Source organism: Cricetulus griseus, chromosome 8, assembly GCF_003668045.3.
Source record: "Cricetulus griseus strain 17A/GY chromosome 8, alternate assembly CriGri-PICRH-1.0, whole genome shotgun sequence".
Classification (NCBI taxonomy): Eukaryota; Metazoa; Chordata; class Mammalia; order Rodentia; family Cricetidae; genus Cricetulus; species Cricetulus griseus.
The window spans coordinates 58,833,390-58,857,291 of record NC_048601.1 but is presented as its reverse complement, the minus strand read 5'-3'; the positions used below and the strand labels follow the sequence as shown (position 1 = coordinate 58,857,291).

General features: G+C 42.7%; 2 protein-coding genes across 2 annotated transcripts in view; both read left to right on the top strand.

Moving 5' to 3' along the window:
- Positions 1-1,084: 1,084 nt before the first annotated feature.
- LOC113839030 (sperm motility kinase X-like) lies at positions 1,085-13,505 on the top strand. The gene is made up of 8 exons (XM_035448539.1): positions 1,085-4,212; positions 4,554-4,726; positions 7,958-8,046; positions 8,221-8,319; positions 8,836-8,963; positions 9,352-9,588; positions 12,193-12,250; positions 13,440-13,505. Exons 1-2 carry the CDS (start codon positions 1,979-1,981, stop codon positions 4,588-4,590), a joined length of 2,271 nt encoding a protein of 756 aa, XP_035304430.1. The 5' UTR covers positions 1,085-1,978; the 3' UTR covers positions 4,591-4,726; positions 7,958-8,046; positions 8,221-8,319; positions 8,836-8,963; positions 9,352-9,588; positions 12,193-12,250; positions 13,440-13,505.
- LOC113839031 (glutamine--fructose-6-phosphate aminotransferase [isomerizing] 1-like) overlaps positions 4,620-23,902 on the top strand; it is a 34,713-nt gene continuing 15,430 nt past the window's right edge. Inside the window, 12 exon segments of the mRNA XM_027434493.1 lie at positions 4,620-4,726; positions 4,913-4,994; positions 8,372-8,429; positions 12,193-12,228; positions 12,231-12,250; positions 13,440-13,574; positions 15,030-15,091; positions 16,166-16,245; positions 18,609-18,714; positions 20,734-20,897; positions 21,866-21,961; positions 23,410-23,507. Of these exon segments, the coding sequence (XP_027290294.1) occupies positions 4,620-4,726; positions 4,913-4,994; positions 8,372-8,429; positions 12,193-12,228; positions 12,231-12,250; positions 13,440-13,574; positions 15,030-15,091; positions 16,166-16,245; positions 18,609-18,714; positions 20,734-20,897; positions 21,866-21,961; positions 23,410-23,507 (1,044 nt within the window).

Sequence of the window (23,902 nt, the reverse complement as noted above, 5' to 3'; positions counted from 1 at the left end):
TCTTTTTATAACATTGAGAACCTCGAATATGTACAAAACCAAAGCAGTCCTTGCTCTTCTGCTCTTTACTTTTGCTTTTTGTTTTGGTGAGACAGGGTCTCCTGCAGTACAGGCGGGCCTCAAGACCATTGAGTAGCCAAAGATGACTTGAACTGCTGGTCCTTCTGAATTCACTTTCCTAATTGAATAATTGCCATGTACTCACCTTAGTTGCTTTTCTGTTGGCTTATTCGCCACTCCCAAATCTACTGATATTTCAACTACCATTGGTGACCAAAGACACAGAGTTGGCCACCACTTCTCAGACCTAGGCCTAGCATGATATATGGACCTGTTGTCACCAGGTTGTCTGTAGCTGCCAAATATAGGTTTAATTAAGATTCTATTTTCCTATTTACCAATAAAGAATTGGGAGTCAGTCATAGGGTGGAAACCTGAAAATTCTGAGAGGCTGAGAAGCAACCAGCTGACCGTCCTACTTGGACCAATTCCCAATAAGTAAAGCGTCTCTCCACTTGTCCCAAAGTATATGACCCGAATCTCTATCCCAGCCCCTACTCATTGAGTTACATCTCTCTGTCCCTATTCCTGACTTCTCCATCCTCTCCTTAGCTAATTCCTGTTAACAATTTCCTGCCTCCACCTTCTGATCCACGGTTATTTTTATTCACACAGGCTCTAGGTATGCTGGCTTTCCTGTTGAGCTCTTATATAAGGTGTATCAGCTGACACTGCAGGGCTCTCCTCAGCCTGGACACAGCCAGTTGGATCCTGTCTGATTGTGGGGTGTTTGTGTGTGTGTGTGTGTGTGTGTGTGTTGTGTGTGTTGTGTCTCGCTGTTGTGTGTGCTGTTGGAGAAAGAGACAGAGAGAGAAGGAGACAGAGAGAGACAGAGAGAGAGTGGCGAGCAGAGAGTGTGTGCTCTCCGCGTTTATATGTGTGTATGTGTATCTGAGAGGAGAGAGGAGAGAGTACAGAGGAGAGAAGAGGAGAGAGAAGAGAGAGAGAGAGAAGAGATGGTGAGAGAGTTTGTGTGTGTGTGTGTGTGTGTGTGTATGTGTGTGTGTGTGTAGTTTATGTGTAGTGTGTGTAGAAATAAATATGTATCTGTGTCCTGCAAGGTCCCTTTTGAAACTTTAATCCTAAAATAACTGTATTAACAAATGAGGACTCAAGAGCATTAAAGACTTGTCACAGAGCAGAACAGGTGGCCTTTAAGAAATGGCTTCATAGGCTGAGTTCATGCTTTTACTTGATCATGTGGGAATACATCCAAAGTACCAGTTAGAGTAGAGAGCAGTCCTATTACACTCAGTCACCAGGTTCTTATTTTGCCAATGTCCAGATACACAAGGAACCAATTTCCATTGTTTATAAGTGACATAACTAAGTCATTTTGTTCGAAAGAAGAAGGTCCTAGGCTGCCAGGGAATAGCTCCATCTCCCACACCTGTTGTTTTAGGGTACTGGCTGACAAATATTTTCTTGTGAATTATGAATGTATCAGGCCACTGTCTCTGGGTTCCGGAGCTTTCTTGAGAAGTCTCAGGCCTAATGGGTATCATGTGATGAATGATGTCATCTTTAAGCCCAACAGATGTTAGTTCCAGGCCCTGGGATATCATGGAACAAAGCATTTTGTCACAACATCCCAATGTAGTCAGGAGCTGCCTCCTCTCTGAGTGAATGCTCCTGAGCCATCTCTCCATGCAGTAACTCTGGGTTTTGGGGTATCTGTTGTCTTGGCAACTGTTCTTGCTTCTGGTTTTACTAGAGCCTTGTCTCTGAGTGTTGGGTACAGTCAGAGGATCATGGTCCTCCCTAATGAATGGCTCTTAGCTTCTGTGTCCTTTGCTTTCTTCTATGTGTTTCCGGTTGATAACTGACAACCCTATTGGTGTCATAATCTGTAGTCCACTGCTGTGGAAGGGGCTTTCTTCTCCTTCTGAGCATTAAGTACCTGGTTAGGCTGTTTGCAATGTCTCTGAGTATCTTTCTTTGGGACATAGGAATTTGTAGCTATCAACATTCTCCTGTGCCTGATATGAACCTTTTCTTTAAACTTCCCCATTGTGAATTTGGTTCTAGCCATATCAACGAGGACTTGATCATGGAGCAGGGTAGGGAGGCCTGCTACTCCTGTGAGGAGTCCTTCTTGAGTGACTATAAGATGATGATGACTGTGGGCCATGGACGTTTTTCTGAGGTGAAACTGGCCTTCCATCTTCCTACTGTAACCTGTGTGGCTGTAAAAGTTCTTCGAATGACGAAGAAGAACACGAGGCGTGTTGCCAATGAAGTCAGCATCATGAAATCTCTCCAGCATCCAAACATCATTAAGTTGTTTCAGGTGGTCCAATCAAGAGACACCACCTACTTAGTGATGGAGCACGCATCAGAGGGAGATCTTCTTCGGCACATTCTGGAACTGGGATCCTTACAGGAGAGTGAGGCACGAAGGTTATTTACCCAGATTCTCCTTGCTGTGCAGTACTGCCATGAAAACCATATTGCCCATAGGGACATTAAGGCCAACAACATACTACTCGACTGCAGGGGTAACGCCAAGTTATGTGATTTTGGCCTTGCTACTAAAGTGACCCCAGGGCAGAAGCTGAGGAATTTCTGTGGAACTCTGCTCTACTGTGCCCCGGAACTCTTTGTAGAGAAGGCCTATGATGGCTGCGCGGCTGATATTTGGAGTTTAGGTGTGCTTCTCTTCCTCATGGTGGTTGGGCGCTTTCCCTTCCGGGATCGCTCTCCTAAAGGTGTGAGGCGTCAGATCCTCGCTGCAAACTTCAAAATACCTCAGCATGTTTCCATAGATATTTTCAATGTCATCGTCGAAATGCTGATGATCAACCCGGACAGGAGGCCCACCATTGACCAAATCATGACGCGCCCCATGATCAGGGACAGCAAGACACGTTCACCACCTATGTCCACACAGAAACTCCCTTGCATGGTGAGCCCAGGCATTGTCAGCACCATGACAGTCCTGGGGTATACGTCTGAGGAAATCATTGATTCTCTGAGAGACAAAACCTACAACCAGGTAATGGCCACTTACCTGATTCTCCAACACCAGTCTCCTGGGGGAGACTGTGGCCATCAGCAGGAGAAAACCATGCAGCCAGGCCATGTCCTCAACCTTGCAGATCTTCAGGCCTTCCCTGTGCCGCTAAGGAGAGCTACTGAGCCTGCTACCCCGAACTTCACCTTGCCAACTAAACCCCAGGAGAAGGAAGAGAAGAAGAATACCAGGAAGGGTGGCATAAGGCATAGCATGCCTGTCACCCTGTTCCGCAAGTCAGAGAAGACCTACCATTCCCACCTAGTCTACCAAAAGCGTCGTCGAGCTCTTTTACTCACGTGCAGTAGCGAGGAAATGAGTGAGAATTTCTCTGATTCAAAGATCCGGTCAAGTGGCAGCCTGATGTCCAGTGTCCAGACATCTCTCTTAATGTACACTGCTTCTTCTAGTCTGGACCACAATGAAACCACACATGACACAGACAACATATCTTCCTGCAGTTACCAAGAGGAACTCTGGAGCTCCATGGAGACAGCTCAGAGTGTCACCCCCACGGGCTCCTTCTCTGGGGATATATTTCAGGTAGACACCATCACACGAGAAGCCATTAGTGAGGAAGTGAATATCACAGAGGAAAAGGCCATGAATGAGAAAGATACCATCACACAAGAAAGAACCATAACCCAGGAAGAGTCCATCACAGAGGAAGTGACCATAACCCAGGGAGAAGATATCACAGAGCAAGCAACAATAATCCAGGAAGAGGACATGGCACATGAAGTGACCATGACTCTGGAGGAGACCAGGACAAAGGAAGTGACCATGGCTGATGGCATGACTCAGACTGAGTCCATCACAGAGGAAGAGACAGTCATTAAGCATGAAGATATCATTCTGGAAGCTACCATCACTCGGGAAGAGACAATGGCCCAGTTAGCAACCCTGACTCAGGAAGACGGCATCACACAGGAGGAGGCCATCACCCATGGCCAGCCTGAGGATGCTGGCCCAGCTTCCTCGGCAAACAGGAGGCGCTCCAGCTGGAAGAGGGTCAAGAAAATAATGGTGAACTGCCTCAGACGTCTGTGCTGCTGCCTGCCACCTGCCACGAGAAGACAGGACTCCTGCAGGACCCTGACTCCAAAGAAACGGGATCCTGCAGTCACCCACAGATCCAGGTGGGGAAAATATCCCTCTTTATTCATTCTTTTCCTGCTCTCCTTTGTGACAGAGGATGGCTGTGCCCTATTGTGGCATCCTTGTGAACTTAAAAACCTGTCCCTTCAGAAAGATCGATCCCAGAGAATGCCTTCAAGTGTGACCTCGGGCTTGTTGAGCTACAATCGGACAGCAGAGATGCTGATCAGAGCAGGGAGAGCAGGAGATGGGGGCATGGGCAAAGGAAGCAGAGATTCCTTGGAAGACCGGTGGGGTGCTTAGATGATTCAGGGCTATCACAGTAAGGTCTCTGTGTCCAAAGTCACTAAGGTTCACCTTCCTGTGTCTTTCTACTTCGTAGTTCTGAAGAGGTCCAGCCCCAGCTCCATGGCTTGTGAGCCACGGGTTGGGGACTGGTCTGGCTCAGATGTGGACAGCTACCACGGAAGCCAGGCCAGATGTCCAGGAGGCAGTGTCCACAGGCTCCTCCTACAAAGGAAGAACAGCTGTCCACCCCAGCTCAGCTCACATCAGGTAAAATCCCAGGCAGAAGGGGCAGGCTTTACATGGGGGTCTTGTTCAGAGGGCAGGGCAGAGTTCCTAAGGTGGCTGAAGCTGTCTTGTGGAACAAAAATTGCCCTTGCCCTTTCCCCTACCTGGGTAAACATCACACACTGCCCTCTGGGTAATGACTGTCCTTTGCTCCCTGTTTCTTTGCAGGGAATATTGTCTTTTCCATGGGGTGAGCCTTTCGCCCAGGGACAGTATTCCCAGTCAGCTTGTCCCATCTGCCACAAGAAAGGTGTGATCCCAGATTGAGAAAGTCCCCTTCAGGCAGCCCTGCAGAATTCTCTAGAGGGCAGCCTCCTCCCAACCACTTGCAGAAACCTCCAAAAGTCATCACAGCAAGTTCCAATACCTGAGTCCTCACACCCCACTCAGAGTAAAGCTTGGGAAAATCTCATCCGTGGAATGACTCCAAGGGAGGCTGAGTCTTCTCTCTGCCCTAGTTCTGCCCTCTGGTTACTCACCAACTGCCTCTCCATGCTTGCTTCTTCAAGGCCACGATTCACATTGGGAACTGGATTCTGACTCAACACCACTTGCCATGTTAGGGAATGATGGATGTCCTGATCATGGCCAACCTGAAACCTTTATGAGGTAGCAGCGACCTGCTGTAGCCCCTGCCTAATGCCAGCCACAGTCTACTCTCTACTGGGGACGGTGGCTTCCATAGGTTGCTTCCATTTCTCTGTGTCTTTGCAAGTTGCTTGTTCTCCTACTAGTAAGCAGCCTTTTGCACATCCTCTGGGAGAGATTCTGGGCAACCATTATTGTCCATGCTACAATCACATTAGCGTGATTTCATCTTGTGTCCTTTTCTCCCTAGACGGTCCCAAGATGTCATGGCACCAGACATAGGAAGTCTGTGTGACTGACGTGGATGGTCTGTCTGTCCAGCTTGTCCCTAAATTGAACCCAAGAAGAGAAGGTTCCTAGAATCATCATCTTGCTGGGACATCATCTGTGTTCAACAGCATGTCCCTATTTTGTTCCAGCAAGGTGGAACACATTTCTTTCTTTTGACTTTTCCTCTGAGCAACACTAAGCTCATAGGAAGATTTTTTTTAACCTAATCTGAGAAGAAAGGTATGTCTTATTCCACTCTGAGGTGTAAATAGCACCCCAAAACCCAATGCTTTCCAAACCACCATCTACCATTCTGGCAAAGGAGATTCCCCCGGATCCTATGCTGGTCTTAGTCACTGGACCAGGCTGAGCTGCTCAGAAGAGTTCAGCACGACTTCTTAGGAGATTCTGTCCAGCCTGGGTTGGAGATCTGGCTTGGCATTCTGATCAAAGTTATGCAACTATACAGTTCGCCTGCTCTCCATCCACTGGAATATGGAGTGATTCTCCTCCCTCTACCTGTCTCTGGTCTTTCCCTGACACCCTCTCTGTCTCTGTGTCTCTCTGCTTGTACAAGAACAAGTTCCAGGCAGGTGAGGAGCTCTGTCTTAAACTGCACCCCACCCAAAGTATCACTAAACCCTGAAGAAGTCCATAAACTGCAAAACCAAATACAGACATAAAATAAAATTCAATTGACTGGAATAGATACATGCAATTAAAACCAAGCAAACGAACATGAAACCTTGATCACCCACATTAATAATAACAGACTCACAGAAGTATGCTAAGGGACACATTCTGTCTACCATCCAAGATAGAAATTGGCTTTCCTTCCCTGACAGTTGTGCTAAGAAGTCACATGCACACTGACACTTTATTTTCTGACATTGGTTCTGTCCACTTTGGTTAACTGGAATAGCATTGCCACAAACTCTTTTCCTTGTTGGTTAGGGTTCACACAGAGTCTTGCCCTGTAACTCAGGCTGGACTGAGAGTCTGTGTGTAGATCAGGCTGACTGTATTTGTGCGGTGCTGGCCGCCTCAGTCCTCCTCAGGTACAATGGACACTGTGGTTTAGTCAAGGTCTCATCTGTCCCAGGCAGACTGCTCTGTAAGCAAAGATGACCTTGAGCAGGATCCTCTTCTTGTTCAACTCCCCAATGCAGAATGTCTGGATCTGAACCACTCTGCCCTGTTAAGTAGGAACAGGTCCAGGCCAGTGTAGGGAGTTCCAGGCTGAGTGTCACTCCATCTCACAAAGAACACGCACATTCTGAATATTTGAAATCTGAGATATGGACACAGGAGTTGTGAAATAAGGATGTGTCAGCATCTTGTGTCATCTTAGGACTGTGGAGAAGAGAAGGAGGGATGGGAGCTTGCTGGCCTGCTATCAGTGAGACACCTGATTTGAACATTAAGGTGGAAGCCCTTGGTATTGGAGCACCCTTTTAAACCCAGGATTCAGGGTGGAGTCAAGGTGATCTCTGTGAGTTCTTGTCTACAGCCTGGGCTACAGAGCGAGTTCCTGCACAGCCAGATGTCCACAGAGGAACCTTGTCTGAAGAAATAAACAAAATAATTAAGTTGTAAAAGCACTGGATGAATATTTCTGGTCTACAAGTGTGCTCAAAGGGTGAGGACAGACAGACACACAAGAACACATACACATACATCCCATGTGCTCATGGATGTGTCATGCAAACACTCACACACACAGACACACACACACACACACACACAGACACACACACACACACACACACACACACACACTCCTTATGTAAAGTTCTCCAGTCCTGTTGTTCCTAAATACTGTCTAGATCCTATCTAGACTCATGGTATTTCCTTCTCTTTTCCAAAGCTTGTGACTCTTAAACTAAACACTGACATAAATATCAGTCCTCTCGAATGAGAAATCCTTTCTTTTTTCCTCTCCTCTTAACATAGACACAGGTTTTCTGTATGTAGTACAGACTGCCAAGGACTGGCAACACTCAGCCAGCTGAGTGTTTGAGCTACAGGTGTGCATCTAATCTTAGTGGGTTTTGTGGTTTTGTTTTTAAATGATGTGTGTAACTGTGGATATCCATAAAAATTTAATCTTTCTGGCTCCATGTGCCAAATGTAGGGATTCCAGGAATTCTCTAACAAGCCTGGTTTATTTTGTCCTGGGGACCAAACCCAGGGCTTCCTACATGTTGGGCATGGGGTGTCCCAGCTGAGTCACACCTGTATCTCAGCCTAGTCTGGGATTCAATATGTAGCTGAATAATACCTGGAGTTCTGGATCATCCCTATGGAATTACAGATCTGCACCACCGACCCTGCATTTTCTCCTTTTTTCTTTAGCTTTTCTTCATGACCAGTCTTTCTACTTAGAGTCTTTTGAAGTCCACAAACATGAGTTGTAGCAGGAAGCCACTCTTCTTTTGAAGCTGGTGAGTTGCGACCTGGATGGGAGGGAGGTAAAGGAGGCTGTCCCCATCCCATGTTCTCAAGGACACTCAGGTCAGTGTGCAGCAGCCCAGGAGTGTCACCTGTATAGCTGGTATCTTTGAAGACCTGTTCTGAGTAGCAGCCCTCAGGTTGGTCTCATGTAACTCTCTATGCAGCTCCGTGAGACAGATGGAAGGCAGAAGCCTCACCAGTGCATGTCCACATCTGCAGCTGATGACCCTAGGAAGATGGAGCCTCACCCCCACAGTTTGAAGGTTTAGTCTCCTCACCCGTGGGGTCTCACGCTCTCACATTTGCCCTTTCTAGACACTTTGTGGATTTTTCTTAAAACTGGATGCCAGCGCCAGGGTGAAGGTGTATGCCGGTAATCCCGGGACTCTGGAGGCTTAGATTGTAGAGTAGCCATAGACTCAATGCCATCCTGGGTTATGTAAGGTGCTGTAATCTCACTTGGTTGCAGTGTGAGATCTCTCTCTCTCTAAAAACTGAGAGTGAACAGCAGGACTAGTGTCAGTGTGTCCAGCATGTACATAGGTTCTTCCTGGCTACTCGCCCCGCATAAAATAAAATCAGGTGGAGCTTGCCTAGTATTGGGGTTGGAGACAAGAGGATCAGGCAGTCAAGGTATGTTCCAACACAAAGATTGAAGCCAGTGTGGGAGGAATGACACTATTTTAAATAAACAATCCCTACTCTCAAATCTTAATGCCCATATCTCAGAAAACAATGACATGGCATCCCATCACAACCGCATATTCCTTGTGAATCAGAATACCTTTCCCATGGAGATATGAAAACCGAGCATCCAGATGTGCAGTGAATATTTTGTGTGACTCACATCAGGAATTGGCCTGAGCATTGAGTTCTTCCCCTGTGCACTGCACTGAGGAGCTGTTCAGTAAGTATTGATCATGTGGGAGGCAGTGAGGAGGGAGGTTTGGAGGGCATGGGGACCTCCCCTCCTGTGCAAGTAAGAAAGGCAGAAAACAGCTGGCCCTTGAAGCTGTGAGACTCTCTGGTGTTATGTTGCCCCCTGTGGCCCTTCTATACCAGCTCCATGTCACTGTTGTACCTGATTTGCTGCAGTCCCTGCTTCAACTCAGGCCACAACTGGGCTGGTTATGTGGGTTTCTGGCTGGAGTGGAGGGAGGCTTGCTCTGCTAAACCCATCTTATATGCTTTAGTTTTTCCTTTTTTCATTCCCCCTTTCCCATTCATCATAATAAAGAAACAAGCATCTTTCAAACCTGGGCTACCCAGGTAATGTCCCTGAATTAATGTCATAGACAGAGAGCTGCTTCTCCTGGACCTGGTCTCCACAATGAGGATGACTGGGTGGCTGGTCAAGATTGAAATTCACACCAGAGTGAGATTCAGAATCACAAGAGGGCTGGCAACGTGTCTGTCTGTCCACTGGAGTGCCTGCTTACCTTGTGAGACTCATGTCCATTCCCCAGCGAGCATGGGAAAGAAGCAGCAGGCCTGCTGAGGCTTGCTACCATAGCACTTGGACATAGAGAAAGGTGCATGTCCATTTGTTTTGTTATTTATTCATTTATTTTTAGACAGGCTTTTGCTATTTGGCGCTGTCTCTATATCCAGACTGGCATGACTCCCAAGTGTTTCGATCAAAGGCATGCACCACTACCACCACTATTGGCTACAGATGCGTCCACCTTGCTGGCCTGGAGAAAGCCTGTGTTGAAAACACAAGCTGTAACAGCATCTGCGAGTTGACATTTGAGGGAATACATGTGCTACTTTGATAAAAGTTTGAGAATACACATGAATGTATACAAGGACACAGATGCACAAGCACACAAGTGTAAACATATTGCATGTGAGTGTGTCTACACACACACACACACACACACACACACACACACACACACACACACACCCCAAAGCAAGTATAGTGATAAATAAACACAAAGTTAATTGAAGGGCAAGGTAGCCATTGGAAGTCCTGTCCTTCTCTGCAGTAGCATCCTGGTGAGCAAAACCAGGAGAGTGAGACAGGGTGATGTTGCTGATAACTCTGGGGTTGTCCTCTCTGGATGCTAGGTGGTTGACAGGACCCAGCATGCTAGGCTTTTGGGAAGCTTATTACTGCTGAGTAGATGCAGTTGTTGGGCTGACGAGATGATCCCAGCTGTGTTAGCATTTGGGTCACCTAATGTCTCTGTTCTCTGCAGCTTGAGACTAGGCAGACGGCCCTGTACAAGGAGAAAAGAAAATCACCTTCATCAATTCTACTAACATCCCCCCTAAAATTATTGAGTTATGTTTATTCTGTTAGATAAAACAATCTGTTCATCTTTTTGTACATACCTATCCAAGTTCCCTCTAGCACCCCTCCTCCTGCTCTTCTCTTATTCTACATATCCCTTCAGGCATTTGCTCCTCAAACTGGGAAAGGCCTCCCATGGGGAGTCTAAGAACTCTGTGCCATCACCAGGTTGAGGCATGACCAAGGCCGTCACCCTTGTGTCTAGGCTGAACAAGGTATGTCTCCATAGGGAATGGGCCCCAGACATCCAGGTCACACACTAGGTATAGATCCTTTCCTCACTGACAGCGGTCCCCTACACACTGGCGAAGCCACCCCTCCTTCAACTGCCTTCAGTGGGTGTGGGGCTAGTTTGGTCCTATGCAGGCTTCCCTGCTGTGTCTCTGGGGACAGTGAGATCCTGCTAGCTCTGGTCTGCTGTTTCTGTGGTTTCTCCCACCCTGATCTTCACCCCTTTGCTCATATTATCACTCCTCTCTCTCTTTGACTGGTCTCCAGAAGCTTGGTACAGTGGTTAATTGTAGGTCTCTGCATCTGTTTCCATCAGTTCCTGGATGAAGCTTCTATGACAATTGAGGAAGTTCTCAATCTTATGGCCGGGGAGGTCAGTTCAGGTACCTTCTCCAGGTACTATTGCTTGGCATCTTATCTGGGGCAATCCTTATGGATTTGGGCAGATCATGAGTGCCAGGTTTCTTGATCATACCGTACTCTCTCATACTCTTTCAAAGTATTTCTTTTTTTGCTCTCTTTCTCTGATCTTCCCCCAAGCTGACCATCCCATTTTCTCATGTTGTCCTCCCCACTCCCCTTCCATCCTCTGCTCTCCATTTCCACCCCCACCTTGCTCCAAGTCATTTTTCAGTCATCATTTAATAAAAAATAGATGAAATTGATCTCTCATATTTATTTGCTCTTGGAATGCTACTTTGACATTTTCATGTGACATTCCAGGAGTCATCTGGACCTTACATAAATCAATTTATAGAACTTGGTAATTATGTAATTATGAGTTCTTAGACTTTATTTAGTTTCACTGTGATTGTTTTAGTTGTAAAAGACTTCTTTTTTTTTTTTCTTTGGTTTTTCAAGGCAGGGTTTCTCTGTAGCTTTGCAGCCTGTCCTGGCACTCGCTCTGTAGACCAGGCTGGTCTTGAACTCACAGAGATCCTCCTGCCTCTGCCTCCCGAGTGCTGGGATTAATGGCATGTGCCACCAACGCCCGGCTGTAAAAGACTTCTTTTTAAACTTAAGCAAAGAATAAATGAACAGAGACTGAGAGTGATCATGTAGAGTAGCGGTTTGCAAGTGAGGAAACAGGTGCAAGAGACTTGCTCTGCTCCTTTCATTCTCTAGTGTTAGGGTAGTAGTTGAGTGTAGCAGAGGTCAGAACTGGTACATTTCCTCATGGACGTACCCACTAACACTGTGTGCATCAGCACAGAAGCAGTGCTGTTGAGTTGTCGGATGGCAAGGCACAGTAAGAAGCATATGACCTGGAGGACACTCACTAGTATACTAACTTTTTGAGAAGAATCTACTCACCATCAGATGTGGTAGTGTGTGCCTGTAACCCTAGCACTTGGGTGACAGAGCTGGAGGGTTTCTACTAGTTCAAAGATAGCCTGGGCTATATAGGGAGACCTTGTCTCAAAAATATGAAATAGCAGGACCAGGAGGTAGTTTAGTGGCAGAGTGCTTGCCTAACATGTAGGAGGTCCTGGATTCAAACCCCCAAAACAAAAACAAAAACAAAGAAAATATAAAGGAAAATCTGTCCACAATCATAGCATTTATCAGACTTCTTATATTTTGTCAATACTTTAATCTCTTGTAGAATTTATTGTTATTCATAATGGAATCATCACCAACTACAAGACTTGAAAAAGTTTTTGGTAAGTAAAATGACCCCAGAAGACACCATCTTTGAGAATACTTCTGAGAGCCAGGGACATGCAACATTTCTTTAGACTGCTCAAGTAATTCCCAAGATAATCACAGGGTGTATGGCCTATTGTATTTCTCTCTGTTGACAGTGGAGCAGCTCTGATTTCTTGCGGGGTCATTTTGAGGGCTAACTGTGTGCTGTACTGAGACAGTGCCACCTCAGCTTTGTGGAGTTTCTACAGTGATGGGAACTCTCTGGACCTAACATAGTGGGAGCTGTGCATATGGGACTCCTGAACTTCTGTGACAGAGAAACCTGATTTTAAATTTAAATTTACATGGCCATGTATAACCAAAGACTCTTTACTCAACAGTTGAGGATCACCAAAGAATTGTTACTCATTATGAAACTAGTACTTTGAATATTATATATTCCCACTATATTTTAATTATTTATGATTTAATTCATATGAGGTATATATGTTAAGTGTATGGAGTTGTACTCAATAACATTTTGTTTCTCTATAATCAGACTTTGATTAAAATTAATCTTAAATTAATTGAATCATTTATTAAACTTATTATAAACTAATTTTAACTAAATTAATATTAATTTACATTTTGTGTAAATTCAGTATGACATCCAAAAAAAGTTAGTGATTTGTAAGATTTTAGGGGCTGGTGAGATAGCTCAGTGTTTGCCACTGAAACCTGATGGCATTGAGTACATTACCTGAAACCCACATGGTAGAAAGAGAAAACTGATTCCTCAAAGTTGTCCTCTAACCTTCAAACACACACTACGCACACACATATATTATGTGCACACAGGCAATTAGAAATTCATTTGGTTTTTGGGCAAAAAATTCTAGAAAATACTTGCATGGGGGCTAGAGAGATGGCCCAGTAGTTAAGAATATTTGTTGCTCTTGTAGAGGACCTGGATTTGATTCCCATTCCCCACATGGTGTTTAACAACTGTCTGTAACTCTAGTTTTAGGGAATCTGATGCCCTCTTCTGACCTCCAAGGGCACCAAACAACATACATGCACAGGCACATATGCAGGCAAAACATCCACACATAAAATAAAAATAAATCTAATAAAAAATTTAAAAGACTAATATAAAGGAACCATTAAGTTAAAAAAGATTTGAACATTGTGTTTATTTAAATGTCTTCTTTTTTCTACTTGCAGGAAAGCAAAGGCTATGACTTTGAATCTGAAACAGATACAGAAAACATTGCTAAGCTTGTCAAGTACATGTATGACAACTGGGAAAGTCAGGACGTCAGTTTTACTACCTTGGTGGAGAGAGTTATCCAACAACTGGTATAAAACCATATTTTTTAAGATTACTGTTTCAGGATTGGGATAATGACTCCTCAGTAAAGCACTGGCAATGCAGGTTTGAGGACCAGAGTTCATATTCGGAACACCCACAGAAATGCTGGGTAGATATGGAAGCCTCTTTGGAGTGCCAGTTTCCAGGACATGGAGCTGGATTCTGGAGCACGCTGTCGGGTTAGCTGCACTAGCTGAATCTACAAATTCTGGGGTCATGTGAGAGATTTCCTTGGTATATAAGGCACAGAGCAATCGAATAAGAATAAGATATCCAGCATCAAACCTCTGGCCTCTACCTATACTCACACATGTGCCTACACACCCACATCTATAACCACAACCTTGTGTGTCCACACACATACTAACATGCATGTCCAGTCATGCACATGTGCAAAACAGTTATGCTAATTAATGTTAATTTCAAATAATTTTCTTAAAATGAGGTTTGATGAGCAGGCACTATGCTGATTCATTTTTTTTAATTGAAAGGACTCTAACAATAGACATCTTTATTTATAAGGTATTTTATTGTCAGCATCTGGTGCGTGCGTGTGTATGCGTGCTGGTGCTTACACCTCTGTGTGTACATGTGTAGACTCAGGTATCAGTATTAGTGCCTGTGGAGGCCAGAAGAGAGCATTGAACCCTCTGAAGCTAGAGGTACAGGTGACTGTGAGCTGCTCAGTGTGGGTGCTGGGAAACAAACTCAAGTCTTCTTCAAGAGCAGCATTGCTTTTAACAGAGAGCCATCTTTCATTCATTCATCCATTCATTTGTTTATTTATTTGGGTTTTTTGAGACAGGGTTTCTCTGTGTAACAGCCCTGTCTATCCTGGAGCTCTCTATGTAGACTAAGCTGGACTTCAAACTCACAGATCTACCTGCCTCTGCCTCCTGGGTGCTGAGATTAAAGGCGTGTGCCACCATTGCCTGGCTTCTTCATCCCATTTAATAATTATGATTGTGTATATTGTTAAGCCCAAGACTGAGGGCAGAAAGAGTGGAGATTAGTAGTGGAATATGATGATGAGGGCCAAAGATGGGTTTTGGATATGGAGTCTGGGATCTTTTTAATTCTGACCTCCTGAACAAATTAATAGACTGAGAGATATGTGTCTGTTGAGAAATGTGCTATGCACACAGGTGACTTTCCAGGTGGACTGCCTTTAGAAGCAGTGTTTGGAAGTAAGCTTGATGGTAAAAGTTAGTTTGTTCACACCAGAGCTCAGGAATCAGTATCTACCTAAAATGTGGACTTGAATGTTAGGGGGATCTTGCTGCAACATCTAAAATGGAGGCTTGTTTAAGAAAAAAAAAAACTAGTTCAAAAAACACTGCTGTGAACAAGAAGTGTCCATGCAGAAGCCGGTGTGTTTTAAATGTGTTTATGTTTGCTAATTATTACCAAGGAATATTGTTGATGTTTCTTTTCCTCCATAGGAAGGAGCTTTTGCACTTGTGTTTAAAAGTGTTCATTTTCCTGGGCAAGCAGTTGGCACAAGGTACAATAGATGTAAGACTAACAATAACATGCACTTTGAAACATTCGGGTTACAGGGTAATTCTCAGTAGCTTGTGAATGGCCCTTTACTGTTTTCTTAGAGGTTTACCTTAGAGGTTTATTTCAATATACTCCTTTCTTGTACCATTCTTTAACAGAATCTCATAGTAAAGCAAATACACTTTGGTGTTGTCATTTGTCTTTGGTGAGCACAGTAGCTCTATATGAATTTGGATATGGAATATTCTTTAATTTCAGCTCCAAAGCATTAACTTTCTCCATATGTTTTGGAAACATTCCACATTCTTAAGTAATTGTACCACCACTGGTTTTGCTAGATTTTTGCTAAAGAGCTTTATAAATGACCGTTAAGTTCTTAGAGCAGAAGAACAATTTAAAATGCAGTGTTGTAAAATATAAGTTGGTGATTTTGTTTCCAGAATGGGTCAGATAGCAACTATTTGAGTTTGTTGGGCCATATGGCCTCTCTGTCAGCACTCAGAGTGCTGGCATGAAGCAGCTGCAGAAGAAGGGCTTCACTGTCTCAGCAAAACTTTAATGTAATTGTAATTTGCCAGTTGAAAACGGTTTATTAGAAGTACTCAGGTGTGGCCTAGGCACTCAGTTTTCTAATGTAGTTATTTTATTACACCTGAAGTTCAATTCAGTTTTGATAGCATGTTATAGATATGTATATATATGATACATAAAACATATTACATATAATGTATATACAAGTATATATATGTATATATATATATATATATACATGTAACTCATATTTTAAAGCATTGTATTTTAAATTGTCCTTTTAATGTGAAGTAGAACTTTTCATTCGTTTATACACAGACACCAACATATCCTTAGGATCCTGCCTTCAGATTTAAGATATCCTTCTGTTAGTAGATCTGAAATGTTCTTATTGCTCTAAGAACATCATGATCATTTCTAAATTAAATCACTTGAAGAGCATTACATTTCAAATTAAAATGAATTTTGAATTCATACTTAAATTTTGTATTGTTAGTACATAATTTATAGAGAAGGTTTGATTGTGACTCATCTTGCATTTCAGGCGAGGTAGCCCCCTCTTGATTGTGGTGCGGAGTGAGCATAAGCTTTCTACAGATCACATTCCAATTCTGTACAGAACAGGTAAGCTGTTGCATTACCTTGTAAGGACAGTGCAGCTGAAAACCCTGTTCTATACGCTGTGGTAATGGCTGTTTAGTCAGATCTGTGTGTACCTGTGCATACAATTGCATACTTGTATGTAGACATGAAAAACTTGTTGTGAACACTGACAAGAAGAATTTTTCTCTGTTGTGCATCCTTAGCTAGGACTCAGATTGGATCAAAATTCACATGGTGGGCATCACAGGCAGAAAGAGGTGGAAATGCACTCTGCATGGATGGAGGGATTTCACCTGCTTCCCTTCATTTACTAATTCTTTGTTTTTGAAGTGTACAAAGCTCTAAAAATGCTTACTTTGTGGGGAGATGTTTTGACATTTTTCTAATTTGCAAAATATATTTTGTCTGTTTGCTTTTGTCATTTTGAAATTTGCATTATTTCATAACTGTTTTCTTAAAAATGAGAGGTTTGGGGAATATCTAAACTCTAAGGCAAGTAACTTATAGTATTCTATGGATATTCTGCCCTTGGTTTATAAAGATCTACTATGCTCTGGCTTTGGAGAAAGGACATAGCTGTTCCTGGTAGCACAGTCTGGCCTCAAACTATGTAACTGAAACTGGCCCTGAGCTAATCTTCCTGCCTCTGACCTCCCAGGTACTAGAACTATAAGCATGGCTTTAAATTAAAGAATTTGTCATACCAGCATATTTCCTCATTTCTGTGTTAATTGTGAATTAGCAAAAAGGTAAAACAAAAACAATTATTACTGATGAAGAACTAAGTGCCAGAATTAAAAATATACTGGAAATGCACTACTGAGACATGAGAGATTCTTGGCTTATAGCATTACCTGTGTCTAGGTGCCATATTGGCACATCATGGTTAAAGTGGCATATGTTTTGCTTTTTAATTACATTTCTTTAATCATGTATGTGTATGTATGCAGTACACATACTGTTCATACCACAGCATATGTGTGGCAGTGAGGGATAGATTGTGAAAGTTAGTATTCTTCTACCATGTGGGACCTAAGGAGTGAACTCAGGTCTTCAGGCTTAGTGACTAGTGCCCTTACCTGCTGAGCCATCTCATCAGTCCCCTTTGCTTTGATTTTAATTGAATATTATAGGCCTGATTTGCTGTGCTGACTTGCTTTTAAAAAATCTCAAGAAATTTTATTAAAAAATTAACTTGGCACTAGTCTGCCTTTCCTTCCTTCCTTCCTCCCTCCCCCCCTCCTTTTCTTTTTTGTTGTTGTTGTTGAAAGATTTATTACACATACAGTGTTTTGCCTGCAGGCCAGGTCTCATTACAGATGGTTGTGAGCCACCATGTGGTTGCTGGGGATTGAACTCAGGACCACTGGAAGAGCAGTCAGTGCTCTTAATCTGTGAGCCATCTCTCCAGCCCCCTGCCTTTACTTTTCATTGCACCATATTGATTAATTTTTTAGGTTTTCTTAATTTAAATGTTTTGTTATATATTTATGAATGTTTTGCCTGCATGTATGTATGTGTATCACAAGTGTTTCTGGTACCCAGGGAGGCAGAAGGAGTCTAATTCCTTAGAATTGGAGTTATGGATGGATGTGAGCCACCATATGGGTTTTATGAAACAAACTTGAGTCCTTTTGTGGTAGCAGTGAGTTCTCTTTATCTTTGTCTTACTTAGGGTTTAATTGCTGTGAAGAGACACAGTGACCACAGAACTCTTATAAGGAAAACATTTAATTGGAACTGACTTACAGTTTCAGAGGTTTAGTCTATTATCATCATGGCACAGAGCATGTCAGCATGCAGGCAGACATGGTGTTAGAGAAGGAGTTCTACATTTGGATAGTAGGCAGAGAAGGATTTCTACATTTGGATAGTAGGCAGAGAATTGACGTGAGCTTCTGAGATATCAAAGCCCACCAACAAAGCCACACCTGCTCCAACAAGGCCACACCATCTGAATAGTGTCATTCCCTATGGGCCAAGCATTCAAACATATGAGTCTGTGGGTGTCATAGCTATTCAAACCACTGCAATCTCTGAGCCATTTATCTAGCCCTGCAGCCTCTAGACTTTTAAATGTTACTATTAATAAATGGTTACTAATGAATTCTTTCCTACCTGGAAAGAAGTAACATTGCAGCGTTTACCGTGTAGCACTGTTGTCTGCCCTACAGTCTTTGTAGTTGTTCACTGCACTTCCTATCTGCTCTTACTGGCTTACTGCATGGAAATACAGAGAGCTACCTCAAATGTGAGAAATGCTGAATTTGTGTTGCTCTTTTATTTCTTTTTGTTGTTGACTTTATGAACAGTTATACCACCCATCTCTAAATTGTAGCATGATTTTCTGTGCTTGCTGATTTTATGTTATCTCTGTGCTCTAGGCAAAGACAAGAAAGGAAGCTGCAATCTCTCCCGTGTGGACAGCACGACATGCCTTTTCCCCGTTGAGGAAAAGGCAGTTGAATATTACTTTGCTTCTGATGCAAGGTGAGCTCAAGACAATTTTTTGGAAAAGTTCCCCAAACCATGAAGGTATTTGCAAAAATCTAGGTGTTGAGAGTAGAACCTCTGACTCTGTAACAAGCAGTCCACTACTAATCATGCCTTAGCTCCAGAACCTAATTGAGAAATTAGAGGTCACCTTGTTAGACATGGGGCAATAAGACATACTTCAAAGCATGTTGGTCACTTTAGCAAACCACATATATTCTTAGAGACCTATTCTAATGCATTTCCTTTGGAGTATTTGTTTATTTCTTTGTTTTGTTCCATTTCCAGGATGTGTACCCAAGTATTATAGAGAGGAGAGATTGCTTTTCTAGCAGTTACAGTTGCTGAGAAACTATACTTTGGAACTCATGTGGACATTTAGCTTTTACATTTAGCGTTAACTTAGAGCATAATCCTTTTACAAAGAAGGCTGAAATTTTAAAAGGAAATGCAGTGGAATATTTAGAGGCATTGGTAATTCAAATATTGTAGGAGTGTAGAACCACTCAGATACTTGACTGATTCATTTACTGTGACTGAAAATAAGCAGAAATAAGAATGAGAAAATGATACCATTTAGTACTTCCGGGATGTATTATCTGAGTGCGAAACAAACTTTACTGTTTACTAGATTATGCAAACTTGTCTTTGCTGTCATTAAGTGGGTTTACTACAGAGAGTTGATAGTCATGACCTAAACTAGAAACTACAGAAGCCTATCATCTCTTGATTCATGTAGCATGAAAAATAAAAGACCCAGAAACAGATACTGAGGTTCAGGTTTCAAGGTGAAGACTAGCAAAGCAGCCGGCCACTATTCTTAACCTCTACCAAAGGGACAATCCTGAAACTGCTTCCAACCTGACTGCTCCTCAGATTCACTCAGACTCCTATGCTCTCCTCAATGTGGTGGCTAGAGACTTCAGTGTCTTCCTATCCTCAGTGTGGCTAGAGAATGAATGCCAGCTCTGAGACCCTGTTCTTGTCTTAAATACCTGTCATAAGTCCTGAGACTTATTAAAGGCGTGAGCTCTGATTCACTCTCTAGTAGCCCGGGGTGGTCTTTGACTCACAGAGATCCTTATGCCTTTCTCCTGAGTTCTGGGATTAAAGGTGTGTACCACACTGTCTAGTTACTATAGCTAACTAGTGTGGCTGGCTTTTCAAACTGATCTCCAGTGCATTTGTTAGATCATAAACAATATATCACCACAGATTCACTTTTAATGCTAGTTGAGAAACCCAATATGCTAGCCACAGGAGAATGGTAAGATAAAAATACTATGTGGTCTGCTGTAACGGAGGAGATAACACTTGCCCATAACAAGATCATTTAACCCTTGTTTTCTAAGGGAATGAAGCCCAAACTGAGATAAGGGACAGTCAGGAGCTATTTAGAAAGGCTGGGAGAAGAACATTGACTCTGTGCAGATGGGCCACCTGTGAGAGTTTGGCATGGGCATTAGACAGCTTCAGGAGAATGAGAGGATGCTTGATGGGATATGCAAGGCAATTTGAAGTTTTCCTGAATGCCAGTGGGAGCTGAAAAGTGATTTGATGGGTGAAGGAAAATTTTTGATTTGCATTACCTTTTGCTGTTGACTTGAGCAGAAGAGGAGAATGGGTAGAGAGGTAAGAGAAGTAGTGGGTAGTTAGGAGGGTGCTGCAGAAGCCAGCCAAAGAACTGGCGGCAGCTTGTGTTCATCAGTGGCAGTGAATGGAACTGTTCACAAGTAGGGGTTAAAATGACAGGCTTTGGTGAGATGGAGATAGCCATGCCTTCTGATTTTGTCTAATTGGTTAGATTGCTGTGCAGATGTCCACTTTATTTATTTATTTTTTCTACAATGACCGAATCTTCAATATGGTCCTGTAGGAAGTGAAGACATTGGCAGTTAACATGAGGTATAAGATGAGAGCTGATGTTTGAGCTTGGTCTGTGTGTTCTAATGATAGCTTTCTTGGTGACAGTGATCCTTGGTTATTGATAATAACATCTCCATGATCATTTTGTAGTGCTGTGATAGAGCACACCAATCGTGTCATCTTTCTTGAAGATGACGATGTTGCAGCAGTGGTGGACGGACGTCTTTCTATCCATCGAATTAAACGAACTGCAGGAGACCATCCTGGCCGAGCTGTGCAAACCCTCCAGATGGAACTCCAGCAGATCATGAAGGGTGAGTATTGTGCAGTGTTTGGACTTAGGATGCTTAAAGAAAGGAATCATTCTATTTCCTATCCTGATTATTCCATATGATGAGTGGATGGTCAACCCAGGAAAAGGAATGGTTTGTTTTTAAGTTTATAAGGAAGAGCTAGTACTACATGTTTAAGGATGCTTTTTAAGGGTAAATATGTTTCATGCTCTGTCCAGTACTCTTCTTGTATTCTCTGTGCTTCAGCCTTCTCGTGTCTTAAGAGGGAAAACAGACTCCATCTCATTAAGGTTGTGTTGAAGATCAACAAGGCTGATCAGTATAAAACTTTAGAACAGTACCTGATATCAATGTACCCTACATAATGTTTACTGCCATTAATGGTTAGGTTTTTGTTCTCCTTTCTGATCCCCTTGTGTAGGAATTATATTGTATAACTACTGTCTGCAAAGTCCCATGAGTCACACTACAGTCCATAATAGGAAGTATATACTGATCTTTTTTATATATAAAGTAATTTTTTTTTTTGGTTTTTCAAGACAGGGTTTCTCTGTGTAGCTTTGGAGCCTATCCTGGCACTTGCTCTGGAGACCAGGCTGGCCTCGAACTCACAGAGATCCACCTGCCTCTGCCTCCCGAGTGCTGGGATTAAAGGCGTGCACCACCAACACCCGGCAAATTTTCGAAGTCAACATAAGTAAAGGGTAGCTTGATGAGTGTGAACTTAAATTTGACTAAAAGATTATCTTATGCTTCTGTTTTTGTGTAACTATGCATTTTAGCTATTAAGTAAATAAAAGTGACTTTCTTCCTTGTTCATTTTTCATGTAGAGTAAAAACACTTATGGAGGTTTCTAGGAAGTTAACGTGATTTCTTTATTGCATAACCTTTTGTTTTGTCTATCAAGATTATGTTGAAAAGATATGGACTTGATTGTTATTATATGGACTTACTGTTATTTTAATTATGTAATTTCTATTTTTTGCAGGCAACTTTAGCTCATTTATGCAGAAAGAAATTTTTGAGCAGCCAGAATCTGTTGTGAACACAATGAGAGGAAGAGTCAATTTTGATGACTATACTGGTAATGACATTTACTATTGTTTATTTCAGTCTCCTGTAGGAGTGCCATTAGCAACCTTTATATAGATCTATGGGAACATCTAAGATTGCCAGACATCAAAGTGTGATTGCACCTCAGGGCGGAGTCACCTCACTGAATGGCATATTTAAAAATGGTAAAGGGGTGACTGTCACTATTGGGTTCCTGCTGTGCTGTCAGGGACAGTTCTTTGCATGTCTTGGGCATTGTGGATTCTGGAAAGAAACTGTTTGTTTGTTCAGGTTACGTGAGTCAGCCAGACTACATTTGCTCTTTCAGAGTTATTTGTTTTATGCGTGTGAGAGTTTTGGCTGTCTGTATGTATGTGTACCACATTTGTGCCTGGTGCTCTTGGAGGTTAGAAGAGGACATTGGATCTTCTGGAACTGGAGTTGCTTATAGCTGTGAGCCATCATGTGGGTCCTGGGAACAGAACCCAAGTCTTCTGCAAGACCACCATTTCTCTAGCCCTGTGTTTTTTTCATAAGCAATCAAAAGCATGAACTTCCACAGAGGTCTTTCATGATGATTGTACCTTACTCCATGTTTAAGGTAGAAGTCTAAGTGCAACATTAGACCCTAGAACACACATCAGAGGAGCTTACAGTCATCTTAGGGCCATAGATTCTTAATCTTCAACTCATGTCATAGGAGTAGACTATAGCAAAGTTTCTGATGTAGTCTTGCCTTCAATATTTTAATCCTGTGTAAAGGAGATCAATATCTAATTAACAATTTCCAGGAAAGTAAAATGGGATCCCAGCACTGTCATGGAGTTTCTGGTTGGGATGGGGCATCTTCACATCTAAGGTAACAAACATGGCTTGGGTCTGAAATGGTGTGCCTCTGACTTCCAGAGGCAGTTTCTCTGTGAGTTCAAACAGCACAAACAATTTACCAGTATAACTCACCAATACATTACACTGCCTAAACCTTCACAGCACATGCCAAAGCCTGTGGGAACACTGTGTTCTTACAATGTGGCTTAATTTAGAAGTGGTACAGGAGTGAAGCAGGTAATGGTCACAGGGGACTTGAAAGCCTTAAGTAGTGTGGTTTATATTCTGTGTCACTCGGGAAACCAGCAGTACTTTTTTGTTGTTGTTGATTTGGTGCCAGCTGATCTGCTGGTTCTATCCCTATGGTTTTTCCTTTGAGGTGACTTCTCTACAGAGAGGAATGAAAAGTGACTTAAAGTGAATCAGTGTCTGTGTGTACTCCTTGGTGGTTAGTGAGGTGAGTGCAGGTTTGGTGAGGGACCAGTTAAGCTGTGAACTGTTAATTTACAATACTGCAGCAAAATAGTCTTCCAAAAAGAAATACAAGTTGCTTAAAACAGTAGTATTGATTTTTCAAATTGACAGTAGATACTTAGGCTTGTTTTGTATGGTTCTTGACTAAGTAATTATATACACAAATTTCTATTTCAGTGAATTTGGGAGGTTTAAAAGATCACATTAAGGAGATCCAGCGGTGTCGGCGGTTGATTCTTATTGCTTGTGGCACAAGTTACCACGGTGGTATGGCAGTAAGTGGCCTCTTTACATTTTAGTTATGTTGTGTTGGAATCAAAATATCTGCAGATCAGTAGTATTTTTAGTAACATACCGTGTAACACCAACTTTAAAAATTATTACTATATGCATGTACCATATGTGTAGAGAGGCATGCATGTGTGAGTCAGGGAACAACTGTGGGGTAGGTTTTCTCCTTCTGCCTTTACATGGGTTTTGAGGATTCACTTCAGGTCTCCAGGCTTGTATGACAAGTACCTTAACCTATTGAACCACCTTGCTTTAGCCTTGTAAAACTATCTTTTGTTAAAACATGTTATTGTGTAGTTTTTTGTTTTTTGTTTTTTTTTTTTTTACATTACATTTCAGGAAAGGGACAGAGGGGCGTCCTAGTTGCTTGAATTAATTG